Source organism: Helicoverpa armigera, chromosome 12 (genome assembly GCF_030705265.1).
Source record: "Helicoverpa armigera isolate CAAS_96S chromosome 12, ASM3070526v1, whole genome shotgun sequence".
Lineage (NCBI taxonomy): Eukaryota > Metazoa > Arthropoda > Insecta > Lepidoptera > Noctuidae > Helicoverpa > Helicoverpa armigera.
Genome location: NC_087131.1, coordinates 9,766,094 through 9,787,599, shown reverse-complemented (window position 1 = coordinate 9,787,599; position 21,506 = coordinate 9,766,094). Strand labels below are relative to the sequence as shown.

The 21,506-nt window shown below is 38.0% G+C and overlaps 3 protein-coding genes across 14 annotated transcripts in view; 2 read left to right on the top strand and 1 right to left on the bottom strand.

Moving 5' to 3' along the window:
• LOC110384023 (histone-lysine N-methyltransferase 2C) overlaps positions 1-13,863 on the bottom strand; it is a 38,691-nt gene extending 24,828 nt beyond the window's left edge. For 6 of the 7 annotated variants that reach the window (XM_064037183.1, XM_064037186.1, XM_064037187.1 and 3 more), the window contains exons 1-26: positions 13,698-13,863; positions 13,446-13,533; positions 12,746-12,956; positions 11,931-12,074; positions 11,566-11,850; positions 11,077-11,353; positions 10,850-10,964; positions 10,465-10,584; positions 9,906-10,078; positions 9,140-9,330; positions 8,563-8,696; positions 8,382-8,479; positions 7,813-8,068; positions 7,342-7,502; positions 6,782-7,025; positions 6,230-6,389; positions 5,730-6,016; positions 5,330-5,428; positions 4,827-5,063; positions 4,317-4,451; positions 3,795-3,970; positions 3,176-3,428; positions 2,603-2,760; positions 2,103-2,227; positions 1,534-1,661; positions 1,026-1,228 (exon numbers count right to left, since the gene is read on the bottom strand). In XM_064037183.1, the coding sequence (XP_063893253.1) occupies positions 1,026-1,228; positions 1,534-1,661; positions 2,103-2,227; positions 2,603-2,760; positions 3,176-3,428; positions 3,795-3,970; positions 4,317-4,451; positions 4,827-5,063; positions 5,330-5,428; positions 5,730-6,016; positions 6,230-6,389; positions 6,782-7,025; positions 7,342-7,502; positions 7,813-8,068; positions 8,382-8,479; positions 8,563-8,696; positions 9,140-9,330; positions 9,906-10,078; positions 10,465-10,584; positions 10,850-10,964; positions 11,077-11,353; positions 11,566-11,850; positions 11,931-12,074; positions 12,746-12,956; positions 13,446-13,533 (4,458 nt within the window). In that variant the 5' untranslated portion in view covers positions 13,698-13,863. The remainder of the gene's footprint in view (positions 1-1,025; positions 1,229-1,533; positions 1,662-2,102; positions 2,228-2,602; positions 2,761-3,175; positions 3,429-3,794; positions 3,971-4,316; positions 4,452-4,826; positions 5,064-5,329; positions 5,429-5,729; positions 6,017-6,229; positions 6,390-6,781; positions 7,026-7,341; positions 7,503-7,812; positions 8,069-8,381; positions 8,480-8,562; positions 8,697-9,139; positions 9,331-9,905; positions 10,079-10,464; positions 10,585-10,849; positions 10,965-11,076; positions 11,354-11,565; positions 11,851-11,930; positions 12,075-12,745; positions 12,957-13,445; positions 13,534-13,697) is intronic. The other variant, XM_064037189.1, reaches the window with a different exon arrangement.
• Positions 13,864-14,096: 233 nt separating this feature from the next.
• LOC110383991 (peroxiredoxin) lies at positions 14,097-16,089 on the top strand. The gene is made up of 4 exons (XM_021344991.3): positions 14,097-14,541; positions 14,645-14,762; positions 14,883-15,288; positions 15,393-16,089. Exons 1-4 carry the CDS (start codon positions 14,379-14,381, stop codon positions 15,447-15,449), a joined length of 744 nt encoding a protein of 247 aa, XP_021200666.1. The 5' UTR covers positions 14,097-14,378; the 3' UTR covers positions 15,450-16,089.
• Positions 16,090-18,461: 2,372 nt separating this feature from the next.
• LOC110384027 (rhodanese domain-containing protein CG4456) lies at positions 18,462-21,467 on the top strand. 6 transcript variants are annotated; one of them, XM_064037224.1, is made up of 5 exons: positions 18,486-18,619; positions 18,702-18,788; positions 20,033-20,236; positions 20,780-20,942; positions 21,359-21,467. In XM_064037224.1, exons 2-5 carry the CDS (start codon positions 18,728-18,730, stop codon positions 21,420-21,422), a joined length of 492 nt encoding a protein of 163 aa, XP_063893294.1. In that variant the 5' UTR covers positions 18,486-18,619; positions 18,702-18,727; the 3' UTR covers positions 21,423-21,467. The 6 variants fall into 6 exon arrangements, with proteins under 6 accessions (XP_049694807.1, XP_021200724.1, XP_063893294.1 ...); XM_064037225.1 differs by having other exon boundaries at positions 18,503-18,612; XM_021345048.3 differs by having other exon boundaries at positions 18,506-18,619; positions 18,711-18,788.
• The last annotated feature ends 39 nt before the right edge of the window (positions 21,468-21,506 follow it).

The window sequence follows — 21,506 nt, the reverse complement described above, 5'->3', positions numbered from 1 at the left end:
ATACCCTAAACCAACGACGTGGCGTTGTGTTTTATTGATGCGTGCACAATTTATACCTAGCTCGTACAATACTCTTCATGAATGAATAAAACAGTGCTATTCGAACCCGTATGCACACCCCATGAAAAATATGGAACAATACAAGAAACCTTAGAAGTACTAGCACTAAAAGAACTATTCAGAATGTGGACACAAAAAAACAACTAGACCCCAAAAACTCGTTAACACAAAGTCTTCCCAAAAAGAGTAGTGACTAAAATATTGTGATAAGTACTGTAGATCCTCTCACTTTGATATTCAACTGCTGCGAAATAGTATCAAAGTTCTTTACAAAAACTGAAATCTAATAAAAACATTGTGCTAGGTGTATCCTACAGACATATTATGTACACTGGTGCTAGCATATTGAAAGAGGCGACAGAATCTACAGCAGCCGTGGTATTAACAACAGATCAATTCCTAAGACCACGTTCTTGAGTGATTGCGGAGTCATTAGAGCGAACACAGAGAAGAAACAAGAATTCTTATTATTTTTGGACTAAGTCGGGAAAAATAGAGTAAGATACTTTAGCTTTATCAAGGAGCCCGCTCTAGTAACTTCGCAAGCCCTTCACTCAGAACGGGCAAATTCGACCGTGAGCGAGACAAACCATAAAACGGACAGTTTAGCTATCACTAGAACATTAAAGTGCACGTTTGTCAACGTACAAGTGAATAAGGTTCCAAGCGGGCGATATTAAACGAGCCTTACCGTCAGTTGCACAAAGCTCCATTAAAGTTAAAGCTTGTTTAAATCTATTGCTGACTCTTTCTTTGTCAATAAGATTAAAAGTGTTAGCAATAGAATTAATGAAACTTTAACTTTATTGGAGTTTTGTGGAACTGACGGTTACTCTTACTAAGGCTCCTTTAGTATGGCCGTTTTAACAACCCGTGTGTAGAGTATAAATAACACACAGTATAAACACGGTGGTCAGTGAGTTGGGTTAGCACACACCACATGTATGACATACAAGCTGACATACCTGTTGGGCTTTCTTCATACGTATAGCGCTGCGGTTGTCCCTAGCGCGTTGTAAGTACGGCGCTTTCTGATCGGACGGTAACGCTCGCCATTTCTTCAGGATTTGTTTGCAGCGATCCACCCAGTTTGGAAACTCGGTTTTCCATTCTGGGTGGTTCGTGTTGGCGTATAAGACTGCTGATATTGTCGCCGCTGAACCTAGACCTATAGAGCGAGGTACGATATAATACACAATCTATCTAAAAACTGTAATTGTAAAAAAACAAATGGTACTCCAAAAATGGTAAAATGGATGGCCAGTTTCACCGGTTACTGATAAGGTCTCTGATACTTTTGGTTTCTCAGGTCTCAGAAAACCAATCTGATAAAAAATATAAGCAGCCTTTATCTGTCAGACAGCACTTACTAACGGATAACTAACTGACACTAACAGTAACCAGTGAAACCGGGCTTTAATTAATAAATAAATTTAATAAAAAAAAAAATAAGTAATGATTTTAGGTACATACTCTCATCAGCTCGCATTTTATCGGCACTGCGCTGGTTGTAAGACGGAGGCTGTGCTTGGGCAGTGTCGGGCCAGGCTGTGCTGCCGCTGCCGCTCTCCGAGAACAGTGGACTCATTGCACTGTTACTGCTGTATCGGCAACAGAAATAATGATATATCAGAGATCGTCAGGGAGATTTGAAAATAAATAGATGAAAAGGTTCGCGGGGGTCCTTGAAATAACGTTATATATCCTAAAAACACATATTAACACGTGTTGAGTATAGTTTCAGTTGCATGGCAACTGTCTCTTTTATGCATATACGCATGATACCTTTGCTGTATGCGTATGAGAATGAGAGTACAACTACATCCTGCATCCAAATCTTGATTTATTCTCTCATGGAATTAAAGCTAAATAATTTTTCTAGCAATTAGTTTCCTTACAATTTGGAACCCAAAGCAATTTAATCATGTAATATTTATCATTTTTTATTTAAACATATAATTATCCCACAAAATTGGTCACTTCAAAATATAGAGACCAGCGAATGATCTCAACTTACACTAAAAATCAATAGACAAACAAACCTGCTGCCTCCAAATTCAGGATAAGGCGATGTATATTCCATGGGGCTCTGCAGCTGCTGCCTCTGTTGCGAGTACGGCGTGCTTGCCATGGAGTTTACGTACGATACCGATGACTCTTGCGATTCCTGGTTATAATCATGATAAAGTTTTTTAGGGAGATTTGTATAAAGGAGGTGTATTTCGCTGTTTTTATTCAAGTTTATTTATTTATTTAGTTTGGTTTTACTTCAATCTGAGTGCCCCATCACTACATCACAGTTTTTAAATATCGAAAATATTCACATAGGAAAATGACACAGAGACAGATAGACAGAATAAAAAAGTCGCAAGAGAAAATTTTTAATATTTTCTTTACTTGAAGGTGTTTACAGGACATTTTAAATGCAAGCTATGGAAATGTTTTATTGAGTCCAATAATGCAGCTGTCTACTACATTAATTGACATTTTCCGAAGTTGTCTGTGTATCTGCATTGAAATAATCTTAAAAGTTTTTACAAACCTGTGAATCATCAGTGAGTACTCCTTTGAATATTTCGTCGACATCATTGCTGTCCATGTCGGGCAGTCCGTCGCGTACCATAGCGTCTAGACTCACGCCTAACAGGGAGAGGTCGTCTTTCGGAGATATTGTCGATGCTTGAGATGAACCACCAGTTTCTATGAGGAAAATTACAATAATAATTACCATTGTATGTTAAAAATATTTATAATAGCTTCCATCCACGGATTCACTCGCGTAACAACTTTCCGGACAGGGGTAAAAGATAGCCTATATATAATTCTGACATATAATAACCTATATTACTGATAAGTTTTGTAAAAATCCATATAGTAGTTTTTGAGTGAATGAGGAAAAAACATCTGTACATAGTTAAAAACTACCAAATCCAAAAATGGAGTAAAATTAGCTGTGCTATGGAATAGCTAAAAGTTCGGCTCTATTTACTAATTTGCACCCCTAAACAAGATTATAACATTTTCATTTTTATTTGCACCCCTAAACAAATATTGCAACATTTTTCTATGAATATCCTACAATTTCTAAGAAAAAACTGTTTAAAAATCCACTCACCACTGCTTATAGTCTCAGTCTTCGTGCTATGCACGGTAGGTATGCTCTCAGTGGCCACAGTGGGCGGTTGTTCCGCCTCAGCAGGTTGCGGGCCAAGTATCGCATTCTTCAAAGCTGTGGAGTCTTCTGTATGCTTTAGCTGACCATCATCAGCTTCTGTCTTTATCTTCACTGTGCCGTCCGAGTTGGTGGTGGCTGATGAATCTTCTTTCTCGTCTTTCGGTTTCAGGGATTTGAGGATTTCGGCTTCATCCTGTTTTGAAAGAGGGGTGATAAGAGCACATAAACTTTTCAAAATTAGTTATAAGATTGTCAGAAATAAATATTTGAGTAAAATAGTCAACCAAGTGAAAAGGACTGTTCTAGGTTGATTTGCACATTTTGTCCCCCAGAAAAAATGGTTTTCTAATAAAAGCTGAAAGAGCCCCCAACATAGCGGAACCATAATTGAAAATGGTTCTTTGCAGTATGTGAATTGTTAGACGCAACTCTCAGGGTCTTACTCTAAAAAACTTAAGCAGACAATCGCGTGTTGAAAAAATCTCTTCTTATTTTCTAAACGACATGACGAACATACAACTTTTTTTTAGTAAGTGCCATAAAGTACAATCAAACTTACCGAATTAAGCGATATAATAACCGACGTATCATGGTCATTAAAGCTGGTTAACGCAGCGAGTACATCTTCGCCGTCACTATCAGAGTTGTCGAGGTCCCACTTGAAGTCGCGCAGCTCTCGGTACCCTTCCGGAGTAGCTGGGCGGAGGGAACCGCCTGGACTTTCTGCTGGATTCGCTGGACAGCGAAGTAGTATGATAAATATAGTGGTATATAATAGAGAAAGCTTTAAGAGGTGTTAGGCAGGTGTCTTAGAACAGATTTACTTAGTCAGGTATTCCAATATTGCATAGGCCCATCAATAACATGAACATCAGATTTTTTACTAAGATTTCTAAAATAAATTCAGTTGTTTTAAAAAAAACGGACGTTTATGTTTGTCAGTGAACTTGAGCGTAGTTAACTATGTAGCTAACTTCAGTTATTCAAATGACTAATTCATAACTTAAAAGGATCCTAGAACGCCGGCTTCGTTATCGATTACAAAAGCAGTATAGAGTCCAAATTACGAAAACTTTCTTACCAGTTGACGAAACGGCTGCTTTGGTCGGCTCCAGCAGTTCTTTACCAAAGAACGCTTCTTGCATATAAGATGGAAACTGCTCCATCAGTTTCGAACGAGGCTTACGACGCGGTTTGCGCTTATTACTCGGCGATTCTATGTACAAAAACAAAATATTTTTAACATCAACTTTTTCTATTAAAAAACTGTGTGAACCACGAAGGAAGGAAAGATAGGCGGAGATGCCATAAGGAAGGTACGTCAGGCACTTTCTTGTAAGTCAAGTAACGTACGGTAAGCGTGTTCAGTTACTAGAATTAACGAGGCGTTCGGGTCCCTTATCAAATCAAAACCAATCTGCCAGAGATTGGTATTGAGTGATTTTATTTTGAAAATAATAGGCGGGCTCCAAAGAAGGCATAAAGGGGCGGAGCGAACCCGCATTTCGGTGCCCTACTTTCGTTATGACATCTCCAGTCAGTCCTTTTGTTCTCCTGGGTATAAACTCTCCTGTATTTACTCTTATCTTACCTCCAGAAGCCTGAGTCCCATCTCCGTCTTTCTCCTCATCAGCTTGAGCCTTAGCAGTGGTCTGTCTCTGCCGAACCACAAAGCCACCAATACCGAGCTTGTTCAAGTTCCTCTGCCTCTTTCTGCGCAGTACGGTAAGGCCTGAGTCTGTGGTGTAGATGGTGAAGCCCTCGGGAGGAGGCCCGTCGTTGGCCACGTTCCATAGGATGCCTTCTTTGAAATTCGTGTTTGGTACTCCTGTGATGAAAGTTTGCAATAGTAGAGATAATTTTGACTGGTTTGCCTAGCAATAATGTAGATTTTAAATTAATTTTGATTTGTCGTTTGTCGGCTTATAAACAAGTATTGTCTCTTGTGGATTGAAGCAGCTACAAGTAGCGAAAATTGTCAAAAAATTGCTAGTTAAGACATCCGATTATATCATTATCATACAGCGCTTGAAACTTACTTCCTAGCAGGTATTTTCTTCACAACTATTCTATGTTGGATGTTTGTAAACTCACCCGGTTCGTCTTTAACTTCAGCCGTGCTGTCAGGCTTGGAGTCATCTCCCATCTCGACGTCTGCATTCTGAACCACTGTTTCAATAGATGCCATTATTTCTAATCCACAATGCCAGCGTCGAACATACAAAAACTCATGTTAGATACACATCTTACATGTACTAATTAAATAATTATATACATATACCTACATAGAGCAATCATATAATATAGTAAGCATAGATAGATAAGGCATAGACGAAGAGTTTAGCTGTTTTTAAACTCTATTTAACATAAAGCAATATTAACCATAGATAGGTATAGTAAAAGACGATTCATAATAATTACACATTACATAGAAAATACTTCCACCCCCATAAAAAATAACCCATGCAAAGCTGAGTACCAACAAAATATTCACCTGCGTCTTTCTCAGTGTTATCATTCTTGAAGCGACGCTTACGCCTCGTGTGCGTGATGCCCATCTCGGCCTCCAACTGCTTCATATGATGGGCCCCGCGCTGCGAGAGGCAGACGTCGTCGACGTAGTACTCGCCCGCGAGGCCGAGGGACTGGGGCGTGGGCCGGGGCACTGGGCGCGAGGCCACAGGGTTGCAGATCGCACTGGCGGTGGCTGAGCCGTTCTCGATGGCTCGCGCGAGGTGTGGCGGTGGAAGCTCGCGGCCACGGCATAAGACACATTTATAGCTGTCATTGGGAGAAATATTTGCATGAGAGTCAGAAACCATTGTTGTTACGCCAATACGTCTTTAAAAAGCCTCAGACTGAAAATTTATTTTAATACATTTAAAGAGTTTTTGAGTCAGAACAGCCCGTGCTTTCACAGTAATTTTTAATCATTCCAATAGCGCATTTTGCGCAATTGAAAGCGCATTTTGGGCAATCACAATTTACACTCACCCAGCTCGACAGCACACTTCAGCGTCACTCTCGCTGCGGATGGAGTCGCAGGAGGCGTGCAGCCAGCGCCGGCAGCCCTCGCACTGGATGATCAGCTCGCCGTCGGAGTACGGCTCCGAGCACACGCAGCACATCACCAGCGATGCACAGGGGGCACATTCTGTGGAACAGATGGTTGGAAAATGTAATGAAATGGAAAAACACATTCTAATGAGTAAAGTGGAGGGGAAAAGACGAAGGGGCCGTGTTCCTGTAAGATGGTGTGACCAAACCCAATCTTATTTGCAACTCCGTCTGCACGAAGCTGTACACACTGCTGCTGATAGGAGCACCTGGAGGAAATTATCCCGGCCCAACCTCATTGCTGACAGAGACTAATGATGTTCACGATCCCCAATCTATGGGGGAACGACTTTGATAATGATGATGAGGCGATGGTTGTGTCTTGTCCTTGGTGGTACTGAAAATTGTTGAAAAATGGTGTTTCCGCGTTGCAAAAAGCGGTGTCCCAGTGATCTGAAATGTCCTGGTACGTGGTGTGGCAGTACGTACCTGTGTAGTTGTCGCACCAGGCCAGCGTCTGGCGCGTGCCGCACGTGAGGCAGCGGCGACAGCGCTCGCAGCGCCAGGGCCCGCGCGGCACGTCGGCGAGCGGCGGCCGGGCGCAGTACGTGTGCCACGTGGTGTCGCAGTCGTCGCACAGCAGCAGTAGCGTCTCGTCCCCGCGGGCGCCGCAGCCCTCGCACACCGTGCAGTCCAGGCAGCGCCAGCCTTGCGTCACGATCACTTGAGATACCTACACAACGAATAAGTTAGTGACAGTCGGCGAAAATCGCGATCGACCGCAGCCGTGCGCTTCCCGTGACGTCATGCACGACAGAGGCGGTTAGCGGATGGCGCCAGACGAAAGAAAGCGAGCGACCCCGATTGACAGCAAGGCAGGTAAGGCAAGGCACTTATTCCATCACGAAATCAAAGCAAATTAAATTACAAAACAAAAATATAAATTAGGATAGTGTCATAATAGTACACAATATTGAGGATGGCATGATAAACTGATGGCTGAAAAAAAAATACTAAAACTACATAGACCAAAGAAATCAATTACTCACCTTAATATTAACACAATAAGGATGATAGGTCTGCCCGCACTGAGCACAGGCGATAAGGCACCCTTCCGAGTCCGTCCCGATAGCGCCGCACATCACGCACAGATCTTGCGTTAGTACGAACTTGTCTTTACTCGAACACAACACTAATTTATTCTCCACACCTACAACAAAAATAAAGAATAAATAAATATTATTTATGTTAGTAACACCTCATGAATAGGCATGGTGACTGAAAGTATTTTGTCTCACAACCAAATAAGAATGCCACACCATTGAGTTTTTTATTACGTCACTTCTAAGTACAATGTTTACATAGACGTGACGTCACGAGCCACTCTCAATCTTTTTTGCGTTATACATTATCTTAGTAAATATTTAATGTTTTGTTAAAATAAAAAATACCGTGTCCAAAATTTTTGGCTAAACTGCGGACTAATTGGGATCACGCCTATTCCTAAAAAAGTTTCTTACCCGGATCATCTTCAGGCGCTTTATTATCAGGAGCCTGAGGTCTCTGCAGCCCAAGACCTGGTACGCCAAAAACTCCCCTCATCTTTGGTTTAGACCCCCTCTTCCTTCCGAAGTCCAGAACTGATCGCTGACGTTTCTGGAAACCCAGTTTGCCCGCCGGAGGGAACCCGCCCTTTAATTTATATCCTCCAATCTTCTTTTTCGCCACTTTTGCTGACACCGTGAATGGTTTACCCTTGCCGAGACCCACGTCCGGCTAAAAGAAGTTGAATATTAGTACTGCCGATAGTTTGGACAATGAAGTGTGGTCTAAGTGATTAATATCAACGTTACGTATAATGTGATAGACATAATTATTTAATCCTAACTTTATTCTAGTCATTAAGAATTAGTTTTTTGAGTTTGGTTCACTACTGGGGTATTTTAAAGAAGTCTTAACAAATATTCTATTTGTCTGTAAAATGAGCTTCTTTTAAATTCTGAAACTCATTTAGATCATTAATAAATTACCAGTCATTATAAAAAAATTCTTACTAATTACTTAGCCTACAATGTTAAAAACGATTTACTTTTGGTTCAATCGCAAGAGGATCCTGCTCTTGCTGCGAGTTCTCATCGCCGAACGACGAATCCTGAGATGTTGACGCCACTGTATCTTCGTCGAAAGCTGTGGAAAAACACATACATTTTTATACAGAATATCCACCTTATAGAAATGTAAATAAGGTACATTTTTAAGTAGGTACTCACATCCAGACTTGGAGCCGGTTAGATGCATCTGTGCCTTACAAATTGGACAGCTGTATTCATATGATGGATTCAATTCTTTCTTCTGTCTATATTGCTGTGGTTCCGCGTCCGGATCACACATTCCGTGTACGTATCTGTTACGAAGATTTATAATTGTTGAAGTTAAATTAGAAAGAAAAACGAGAGAATAGGTAACTTCTGCAGTATGATAAAAAATATATAGAGCTATTTCATGTGTAATGGAAAATAATTATGTATTTGCCAAATAAGTTTAACTGGTTCCAAAAGATCATATAATAGAACCTCACTGTGGACAATAAATAATCAAATAGGTTTAAGGAGGACCAATGGCAGTTAATATGTTTGACCATAATGCAAATTACAATAACATCCTAAGTTTTGATCATACAAACAGGACGCTGGAACACACTTTACATAGACTAAGATTTAAAAAAAAAAAAAAAATAATAATAATAATAAGATGATTGACGTTTTTCGAATTGAAAATCATATCTAAAAAGTTTCACACACAAAACCTAACACTTTTTTGGCTGAAAACCACACATTCTCCACCTACCTTTTACACAATATACAGCGTATCATATCTCTATAGGCAGCGGCGCGATAAGCACGGCGGCAGAGCGGACAGCAGGAGCCTTTGTTGCGCTGCTGGTAGCAGGAGTCGCAGACGGTGTAGTGCGCGTGCCAGCGCGACGACGGACCCGCGCCCGGCGACCGCGACCCGCAGTCCGAGCACACGCGGCAGCACTGCCGGAGTTACGACGAGTTATTATAACAAATAGGGTCGTGTTAACAGACCCTGAGCCTGGCGCTGGAAACTGACTATGTGTTTTTGTCGGGGCAGAAGTGTCGAAACGAAATAGCCTGTTAAAACTGGGACGAGAAAGACCGACATTATGACCCATAATGATATTATTTTCGTAATAATCCAGGAGCTCATTAATTCGAAGCATTATCCAGAACCCCATAAAAAGAGTTCTGGCATAAGGTTAATTTCCATAATGAGAACTTCATTACAGTAAGCCAGTAATAGTATAATAGTATAAAAGAGCTAATTAGCTAATAAGGAGCTCGTTATGAAGACTTTAAGACATTCTATAATTTAGTTTGATTCTGAAGCAATGCAAGTTGAGGCAGCCATTTGGTTTGATTGGAGTAATCCAATTTTCGATTGGTTCAATTCATTGTTGTGCTGATTCAAACCACAGGTGTACTAATTTGAGACCACTTGCTGATGTAGTTAGATGTTGTTTATGTCTTTGTAAACGCTATTTCACCTTTAACATAAAACTTCTTCGTAAATTATATAGGGTACTTCTCACCTTACACTTCCATCCATACTTAGGCACGGTAGCCATAACAGGCCGCAGACAAGTCGCATGGTACAACTTATCGCAATGTTCACAGGTGACAGCCCTCGCGTCGGCCGTGCTGGCCTCGCCGCGGCACACCTGGCACACGCGGCAGCCGCGACATGACCAGCCGGAACGAACTCCTGGGGAGAAGTGGAGATTTGAAATGGCATGTCTAAGGATAGGCTGTATAGGTTTTGGTACAGTTACCAGTAGCTATGTAAAAGAAAGGAGGCAACTTTATAGGCAAAACAAAAGCTAAACTAAAAAATTACAAAAGTTTTGTGAATGAGGGAAAAATTAAAAGGTTTAGATGTGGGGTAACAGAAGAGGACTTAGATTTCTTGCTAAATCTCACCTCATCAAATGGTCATGTAAAAAGTAATAAATACACAGGACTTTCACGTCATTACGAAATATGGTTAAAAGAACAATACACTACAGCAGTTAATTTCTCTACAGTTTGGGGCACATAAATATTTCTTGTACATACATTCCTTTAACATTACTCTATGAAAATCGTACATACCCGGCAACTGGGCGAGTCCCACACACGTGCCGTGGTAATGCGCGCCGCAAGTGACGCACGTCATCAAGTTAGCTATGTCGCCGATAGTTCTACACGTCCTACAGTCTATGTCTGCGGTACCTGTGAATATAACACTCATTTAACAACATTCTCATATGTACATATTAGTAACAGCTTCTGCATTTTCACCCGCGTCCCGTAGAGACTACTTTTAGCCAGGAAAAAAATAGACTATAGCCTTCCTCGATAAATGGGTTATATAACATAGATTCAATTTTTCAAATCGGACAAATAGTTACTAAGATTGGCGCGTTCAAACAACAAGCAAACTCTTCAAAATATTAGTATAGAATCATGTGTATAAATGTAGTATGTGGAAACTTACAAATAAGAGGCACTTGATAAAGATGGTCCTTGCAAAAGGAAGACTTGATCTGGAAATCCATGAAACCCCCAGACGCAAGTACACATGGGAGGTGAAAATATTTACTGCAACTCATCTGGAACAAACAACACAACATAAAATAAGAAAAATCATCAAAATAAAAATGTTGAATTTATTTATGTCCAAGAACATTTCTGTTTTAAATTAAACTCATACTAAAAACTCACTTTACAAGGTATGCTTGCACCATGTCTGCTACAAAAGGCACATTTCCTCGACAGAGCGGCGGTCACGATCCCCTTGACCCTCGCCTCTTCCAACTGCTCTTTATCTTCATCAGAATTCGCGGCTGCAAACACTTGATCTTGGAAGGGCGGGCTGAACTCAAGACAACACCGATGGACATACAGCGCCCCTGATGACACAACCCCTGCTAATTCCAAGATCTCTGGGAACCCAATGATGGATAACTCATCCGTATGTTCCATATTGTATAGAGGAGTCCTGTCAACAAAAAATACGTCATTGACAAACTGTGACAAACCTTACAGTTTCAAGTCTATTCATGTTTCTGTTGTGATTCATTGCCTTATCATAACTAACTTCCTGGATTATATCATCGAACCACTTAGTTATAAACACGAAAGTGTGAACTAATAAACAATTGATTTACACACAAAATACAGCAGTAAACAATTGAAAGTGTAGCTACTTACTTGCACTTATTGAATGCTTTCTGGCGCCTACTGAGAGGCAACGCAAGAGGATGTTGATTGGGGTCCACAAGTTCAGGCGGCGGGGATACAAGTCCAGGAGTCACAGGGGTGCTAGGAGTGCTCGATGGTGTAGTAGCATTGGTAGGAGTCGCGCCGCCGGAGTTCGATATAACAGGAGTGGTGCTGCCGTCTCCTTCCCCGAGTTTGCATGAAACCTGCCGCATCTCGCCTTGTCCTAGCTGACTGCGTTCGCTTAAGTTGCATAAAGCACACACCTTCCCTGGCCTATATAAAAACATATACTTATTAATATAATTACCTATGTATTTGATAACGACAATCATTCAAGAAGTGGTGTATCGTACCATTTTTCAGGCATATATGGTGGTTCTTCAGGCAGGGGTGGAATAGAGAAGTCATCGTCATCCATCATGTCTTCAAGGGAGTCGTCGCGACTCCCGCGGTGCCGCTTGGCTCCCCTAAGAGAACCTGCATTCCCCCCTCTATATCTGTTGAAGAAGTTCAAAGGTAACTTTCCTACTTGATTACAACATTAGAGCCAGTTGAATGAGTCTCAGGTAAATTCCCTATGTATATTGTGCAGTGAAGGATTAGAACTATGACACAATACATTGCCATCATAAAATGAAAATAAGAAAATTAATTAAAAAACATAACTACAATGAATAGATACAAATGGCTGAGTTGTTACATTTTCCATCATAGTTGGCATGTGGCTAATTCTCTTCTCTATGCCTCTTCTGAACAGATTCCCAATTAACATTCATCCACATTAAACAATTTTATTTATTTTAATAAGGTTTTTATATTAATTAAACCTGTGCTTACCTTTTCTTTCAAAAGTTGACTTTATGTACTTTACACTCTTAGAATAATCAAAAGCAATTTTAAGTAAAAGTATTTGATCTTTTGACATGTTTTTGCCTTAATAATAAGAGCTTATTGTAAAAGTTTCCATACACTCACATATTTACAAAAAACATATGCCATAAATTCTATCTCTGCTAAACAAGACTAGATTACTATTTACAATGCTGTCTGCAGTGGTAAATATGATTAATTTTCCTTGCTCTTGAAGTCAGGATTTTAGGGTGTAATAATACATCTTCATTGTATTTATCTCTTGTAGATATTTTCATTATTAATTCTATTCACTAACCTTCTGACTATCTTGCCTTCTCGTACCAGCTTAGGACCTTCCTTCCTAGGACGTCCTGGCCCCCTACGGCCTGATGTGAAGAACGGCCGAGTGTATGTCTGATGGTGGAAGAAGGCAGGCTGCGACACCCCACCGTGAGGAGAGGCAGGCTCCTCCCCCCGAGGAGATGAGGCGCATGACGTCGGTGTTGATCCAGGTCCTGGGTAGAACTCTAAAATATATTTACTGTATTAGGTATTTCAATACATAATTTAATTACACTTTGTGCTGCAGAAAAAAATATCTCAGTCTATTTATACAAACTTTTAAAAAATATATATGGAGCTAGGCTGATACCTGAATATTTTAATGAGGTAAACGCAACGTAGTTGATTCAGGATGCGCGGGAAATAGCTAATTAGAGTATATAAGGTCCACTCTCAGACACATATTATTACTCTTATCAATGACAACAATAAATACAAAAACAAAACAAAATTGGTTTAGATCTAATTTCACAAGGCCACTGCATTAATTAGCAGTCAAAGGTTTACCACAGAATTATAACAAGGAAGGGCCAGAGTTCACAGGGCACAGTAGTTAGATACATCAACTTACTATTTTATGTAAACTTAAAATATTTTACATATATTTTGTACTAAAAATAAATAATAAATGGCACATATTATAATACTTTTTGATAGAATATAGAGGTTTATACCTGACGACGGCGGGGCTTCGCCTTCTTCTTCGGATCCATCGTCAGCTAACAAATCAACGTCCAAAACTGTATCGTCCTGTACGTCCATCTAAAAGGTGCACATACAAGATTACAGGCGCAGTTCACTTCTCTGTACGTAAATGTTTTGTGGTTATGACGAAATTATTTACAACTAGCATCGAACCAAAGCAATGAGACCGCCATAATGAACGAGAACGACAAGTGTATTCCATTGCAAACTTTTAAACTTACCGCAAGACCCTGCGATGGACTCAAAACTTGTCAAATTCAGTAAAGAAAACTTATAGACGGTAATAAAATCATTTTACTATTTAAAATTACATTGAAAACACAAAAACAGAAAAATTATACGACTCGCTGAAATGCGAACGAAACGAAGCGCATAATAGTGATGTCATCAAACCGATACCAACCAAACTATCTACAATCGAAAAGATCAACTAAAAATGTTCTCGATTATATTTTTAATCGATTTGAGATTCCATTTTTAAACTATTCTAAAAACTTAAACCAATGAAAAATTTAGTTTTATTTTTATATATTATTGTGTATATTTTAGGTAACAAATAAACGTAAAATATTCAAGTAAATGTCAATTGTTGAAACCCTGCTATGCTTTTTCTGTGAAATGGAACGTAGAACTTACTTGCTTACGTGTTTGTTGTTTCATTGGATTTTTTAATGATGCTGTTTTTTTTGTCAAAATGAAGATAAACACGTTTGTGTTATGTGTGTACAGTTAATACACACCTGTAGGTGTGTGTGTGGAGTAGGTTGCATTGGTTAGCCGGTGATTGACTGACTTTTTATGTATATGTTGGTGGGTGTCTACGATACATACACGATACGTGTCAGATAAGTCATTGACTTAAAATTTATTTAACTTGGTGCGATAATAATAAATGAGAAACCATGAAATATAATTTGGTTTCTGTTATACTGGTGCTAACATTCAGTGTTTCTTGTAAATCATCACTATTTGATAGTGATTCTTGCTACTCATTCGGCAGCGGCAATGTTTTCCCCGGCGGCGCAAGGAAAGTTGATCACAAACTACAATTTACAAAGGCAATGAGTAAGTTCCTTTCCTAAAACATTAGGTATTTTATACAAAGATTTCTGTGAAAATTATATTTGTGATAGCTTTATTATTTATTGTTGATTTGCGTCAATTTCAGTTTCAAAACCGGCTCCTGAATGGGAAGCAACTGCGGTAGTTAACGGCGAAATCACGCAACTTTCATTGTCAAGCTTTAAAGGAAAATACCTAGTATTCTTTTTTTACCCTCTGGACTTGTAAGTACAAATAAGCTACCTTAGGTATGGCAGTTAAAGTAAACTGATATTTTGATAATACTACTTAACTCCTTTTGCTCCTGTAGAGCAGAAATTTAATATGCAACATTTTTGTTTCAGCACTTTTGTTTGCCCTACAGAAATATTAGCTTTTTCTGAGAGAGTAGAAGAATTTAGAAAAATTAACACAGAAGTAGTGGCATGCTCTGTTGATTCCCATTTCACACATCTTGCCTGGATTAACACGCCACGCAAGGAAGGTGGCCTAGGAAAAATTAACATACCGCTCCTTAGTGACTTAACTCACTCCATCGCCAAAGATTATGGTGTTTACTTAGAAGACTTAGGCCATACTTTGAGAGGATTATTCATTATTGATGACAAAGGTGTTTTGAGACAGATCACAATGAATGATTTACCCGTAGGGCGATCAGTTGATGAAACTTTACGACTGGTGCAAGCATTCCAGTATACAGATAAGCATGGTGAAGTATGCCCTGCTGGCTGGAAACCAGGGCAAGATACGGTATGTATCTAAAAAATAATTGATAATACTAGATAACAACATTAATTTAATTTAATCTAAACTTGTTTAAGATAACGTTTTTAATTGTTATTTTATCATTACAGATTATTCCAAACCCTGATGAAAAGAAGAAATACTTTGAAAAGGTGGCGAAAAATTAGTTATTCGGGTTAAATACTGTTGTGAAGCTATGTCAACGCACAATAAATCAACATGGAACTGCTGCCACCAGATGAACTGCTCCAGAATGACAAGAAAAACATAATTTTTGGGAAGAAATGCTGTAAAATCCAAACACTTCATTCTTACGTCAACTTTTATATGATCATGGATTAGGTATATAAAATTAGGTTGTCTGACAAACAGGATATACTTAGTTGAAAGTTTATCAAGTTATTGTCTGACAAAGAAATTAATATTAAATATAAATCAGACATTTACACTTTAACATTTTATCACAAGGATAGAAATACTCAGTTTTAATAACTGACTGCTTAAAACTACACTTTTGTGTTACTTAATATACATAAGAAATTAGGTTTACAGCTGCTAAAATGCAAAAAATTAACGTAATGGTACGTACAAATTATCGTTTAACTATTCAATTTAATATTTATGTCAATAAATCACCAACAATGTTACTTTAACATCACTAAGTACAAGACTGATTAATGTGAAGTAAAAACTTTTTTATCGATCATTATTACTTAATTGTCAGGTGTATAACCAAACGCCTTATAATTATTTTTTGTAAATTTTAATACACAGTGTTTTTTAAATAAACTCTAACTAAAAATCATATCTTAGCATTTTCCTACCCTAAACCTACTTACAAACTACACATCATATACATATACTAGGTAATTAAAAAATTTACATGAATATGTATTAACTATTATCACTCCTACAATTTGATTTGTTTTTGTTATTATTGTATTGCCTTGTCTGTGAGTTGAATTTGCCCATTCTAATAATCGATTCTGACACTGTATTTCGATTGAGGTCAATGAACATCACTAGTTTTGTCAAAATATTTGTTGGTTGGGTTCTAGTGGTTGGTACTCCGGTATTATTTTCATCGCAGGGTTCATAGAGTAACTTTTAAAGAGAGTTCCCGACTGCATAGATCCGTCTAATGAAAAATATTTTTTATTTTTTGATGCAGCCGGAGGGAATGTCAGACCACTAAAACTAAAACCCACCATATTCCTTCTTATGCCCTTTATGTAACTCTTTCGAACAATCTCGCAGCCCTAGCAGGCTTTGGCCCTAGAAGGCCCCACTGGGGTCTGCTGACTCTCTTTGGGGAGCGCGTGGGAAAACGCGCCTCCGATACGGGCCTGCTGTCACTTAGGAGACGAAAGGACGACGATACGCCCGAAACTCACCGCTCACAGACTGTCATTAAAAAAATATATATATTTGCAGTGATCAAACTCAGTTACAATCGTGCTGTAATGCGGTTTTCGTGCAGGCTGCTCCGCAGGGAGCCATACATTACCATAGCGATGGAAACCAGTACGAAGTTTATAAAATAAAGGAAATGCTTTATTATAAGACACATGTTTTATACTTGTGTCAATGACCATTCCATTAGATCCAAGAATTTTGTAGTGGTGGCACAGATTACTACAGATACTTCACTCAGTAGAAAACTTCCAATACCTATTACGATAATTGCCTACTCCTTCGCGTCAGCAACCACTGTATGCTAAAATGCGCCTAAATGCTCAAGCGTACAGCAGTGATTGCTTCGCACCGCGCGATTCCACAGTAATCGCAGGGCTGCTTCTTCGGTAAAATTAAATTAACATAACTTTTTATCTATGTTATTGAGAACTGTGAATATGTTCTGACTTTTATGTGGCAGTTAAAAATTTTATCATTTATAAAATATTTAACCAACTTAAAAAAAGGAGGTGATTAGACATAGGTACAGGCCAAACTGAGAAGTTTGACTTGTATGGTTTGTAGGTATGTATGTTTGTGCGCGATAATCTCGCGTTTGGCTAAACCGATATCGATGCGATTTTCAGAAAAGGATTTGTTACATTTAGGAGAACGTTTTAAAATAAGTATAATACTTCTTAGTTTGATGATGATCTTCGGAGATGTTCACTAGAAATGAAAAAAAAAGCCTTAAAAAAAGAGAACCGACTTCAAGTAAGGCACAAAGCCGTAAGAAATAATTTGTTTTTTTTTTTATGTTGGTGCTAACAGCTGGTAATTACGAATCGAAAAAGCACCGACATCAAAAAATAAATTATTTCTTACGGTTTAGTGTTTTGAAGTCGGTTCTCTTTTTTTAAAGTTTGTTTTATTATTTTTGTAAGTTTGTTTTGTTTTATATACCTATTGGTGCTGACTGTAGAAGAAACCTAGGTAAAACATAATTATATACATCAGTGTGTAGGTAAAATAAAAAAATCTTTAAAGTTACAGCACATAAGGCACCACACGGCATCGTAATGCGCTTACGAACGAACGCACTATTAGAAGTCGGTTAAAAAATTGAACGGCGTGCGCGCGCTTCGCTTGTGAAAACCGCAACTGAATTTGATCCGCCGGCGGACCGAGACCGCTCGGCTGGGCGGTAGGCACTTATAGCGCGCAAGTACATGGAGTGACGGAGGCCTGGTGGTGGTTACTTATTCCAAACTAGCTGTGTTACTTCCGAACAGTTTGGAGCGTACAGTACAGGATAGAAGAGGGAGACAACCCTCTCGTTTTAAGTAAAGAATGGATTCTTTCTATCCTAGTTATTGAAAATTCCATAACTATTCCATTTTCGTACATTGATCATCTATTCTATCGATGTATTTTACGTTATGTGAAGCGTTACGTGTCAATAAATCATGCCTTGAAACACGGTTTCCAACTTATCGATTTTCCCCCATTTAGTGGGTAAATAAGTGAGTTGGGATTTTTATTTTTTATGACCCTGCGATTTACAACCACTCTATGGTGACTGGCGGCGATACTCGCGCCACTGTACGGTCACTTTATTGTCTGTAAAAACAAAACCACCTTCTGAAATCCCAAAAAAAGCAGAAAAAAAAACAGTTTTAGATGCATCGACCCAGAATTCGGTGTCTACTGCTATCAGCCAAAACAAATATTAGGTGGACAGTAGTAGTCAATAATTAAGGCAATTTTAGGGGTTTTTGAAACCAACTTGAGGGATCAAATTTTTCGAGAGTTGGTAACACTGCCTGAAAGTCAATAGGTAATGTCAATAAAGAGTCGTCAATCAATCAAAACAAGCTTATTTTGAAGAACTTTTTCATGAAAGTAAACCTTTTTGTTGAGTTTATAGTATTTTAGGTAAACGGTAAGTCTTTATCATGATAGCTTGCATACCTTTATGATTAATTTAGTCATTTCTTTACCAGTCATTTAATAATTTTACGCAGTGTTTACAGAATAAAGAGTTAACGCGATGTTTTCATTTCCTACATCTCTTACTGCTGCTCGAAATGCAGTACGTAAGACGAATATACGTACGTATCAGAGCCCCAGGCCTGAGTTCTACCAATATGTCAATGTTTTAACAATAACAACTGCTTCTCTGATCAATCGTGCTTAAAAGAATGCCTTTTGTTATTGAGTATTATCAAGTTTTATTGAACAATACCTCATTTAACAGCTTACTCTTATAAGAATAGCACGTATTATACGTAATAGCTATATATCATATGTTCAAGTATAAGACGATCATAAAATTGTTGAATTTATTGCAAGTGGTACTGTGAGTTGTTCAATAAATTTTATTCTTAGAGTATATTGGCATTGGTTTACACATGAGTGTTAAGTAGTTAATTTACACAACTGTAAGTATTGGTCATGTGATAACACATTTGCAATACTTGAACTAACATTGTCATGTGCTATTAGTCATATAGTAGGAGGGTATATTTTATAATATAACTAGCTGTTGCCTGCGACTTCGTCTGTGTGGGCAATATAGAATTTCCTATTTCGTTTATTTAATCGTTCATTGCTCAACCCCTGTGGGTGATAGCATGATAATATATAGCCTATGTGTTGAAACAACCCCCAGGCCGCCCCAGGCCCCAGGCCAGGCAGGCAGGCAGGCGGCATGCAAAATTTGATTTAAATCCATGCAGTACTTTTTGAGTTTATCTGGGACAAACATACAGACAAAAATTCTAAAAACTACATATTTAGGTTCAGAATCGATTATGAATCACCCCCCAAGTATTCTTTTAAAAAAATATTAAATGTACAGTTTTGACTTTCCTATCATTTTATTATATAATATTATAAAGAGGAAAACTTTGTTTGTTTGTTTGCTTGTAATGAATAGGCTCAAAAACTACTGGTCAGTTTTTAAAAATTCTTTCACCATTCGAAAGCTACATTATTCACAAGTAACATAGGCTATATTTTATCCCGGTACGGGCAGTAGTTACCACGGGACGCAGGTGAAACCGCGGGAAAACGGCTAGTTTTATTATATGTATAGATTATTTATTCACTTTCTGTTCCTTCCATTCGTAAGACAATTGAATAACTCAATCATTAAAGACTTGTAATTTCTTATTGTGTTTGTTTCCATCATGTATATTTTAGAATATATAAAGAATGTAATTAACATGATAATTAGTTGTAGGTGAAGCATTGTGCAAGTAACACATCTGTACTAACTTAATGATATAACATAATATAAGAAAAAGAATGTATATAGCTGACTGGTTATTTATAAATTTACTATTTATTACAGATTCATTGTACAGTTTTATAGTAGGCAGAAGGGAAAGCACAAACGGAGAGACAGATTTCATAAAAATGGTGGACCCCAAGAGAGTGTTGAAGTATGAAGATATGTTGCAAGTAATCCACCAGCCAGAGAAAGTGATCATTGATGTTCGGGACCCAGATGAGGTGCAATCCACTGGCAAGATACCATCCAGCATCAATATTCCACGTAATGTGTATAATCTGTTGTCTAAATGTTTATTTTCTGATTTTTCAATAACTTTTTCTTAATCAAAGATACTTTATTAAAATATACTGATAAGTTTCCTCACAAGACTGATGGCAGTAAGAAAAAAATATTTAGCTTTATCTCAAAGAATTGAAAAACTACAAATAAAAAGATAATAACATTAAACAACAGAAGTTGTTATGAGAAGAATAACAATAACTGTAAATATTTGAGACATTCAACCTTTCATGACCCATAACAGCAGTTTAATTGATAATATTTATAAATCTTTACTTCATGTTTCATTTCTTGAGGAAGGACACATTCTATAGTATGATATTAAAACAAATAATAGGATAAACTTAGCAGTAACCAGAATTTAAACTCTATTCTTTAGGGTCTAAGATTCCTTTTGGTTTCAATCTGATTTCTGTGTACTGTGTTTAATATGAGTATTCTGGATTAAAATTCTGTAATTCCCATGCAATGGTAATTTTTTATGTTAGTTAAATATGTAAATTATAACAGCTTCTCTTGTTACAGTGGGAGATGTCCATGAGTCATTGGTGACAATGTCTCATGAGGATTTCCGGCGTCAGTACCAACGTGAGAAACCATCAAATTCCGATGAGCTTATCTTCTATTGCCAGTCTGGCAGACGATCTTCTGAAGCCTTGCACAAGGCTTTGCAGATGGGCTATGTAAAGTACGTATGAAAACAACTGGTACCATCTACACGTCATAACAGTTCATATACGAACTTTTACATTGTAGCAGTCCATCTATTTTTTTGTAACTCAAAAGTATACATAATATTTGTACATATAAGTCTGTTGGTTCAAAGTAATCTTATCATGATGTATGTTTGTGTGGGTAAAATATTAATTCTGGCACATAATATTTTATTCATTTTAGGACGACATAAAATATACTGTATCTACGTACTATAATTACTTGTTTAGAGGAGAGTATACACCCATTCGAGCAAATATGCCGAAATATTTAGGTATGCGGTTTTTTAAAGCTTAAAATATAGCGAGCTCATAGGCTCGCATATATGATGAAACGTCGAAAAAACGCGCTTATCTGAAATCACTCTCAAATATTCCATTTTATTTTCAGCTCAAAAACTTATTTGGGAAGCTGGTCAGATTGGTCCAGTCGACACAGTGATAATAATGTTTAAAATGTGATGTATGTTAAACAAATAAAAATATTTATCTTATTTTAATTAAAAGTTTTATCATTCTAACCTCAGAATACCTACTGA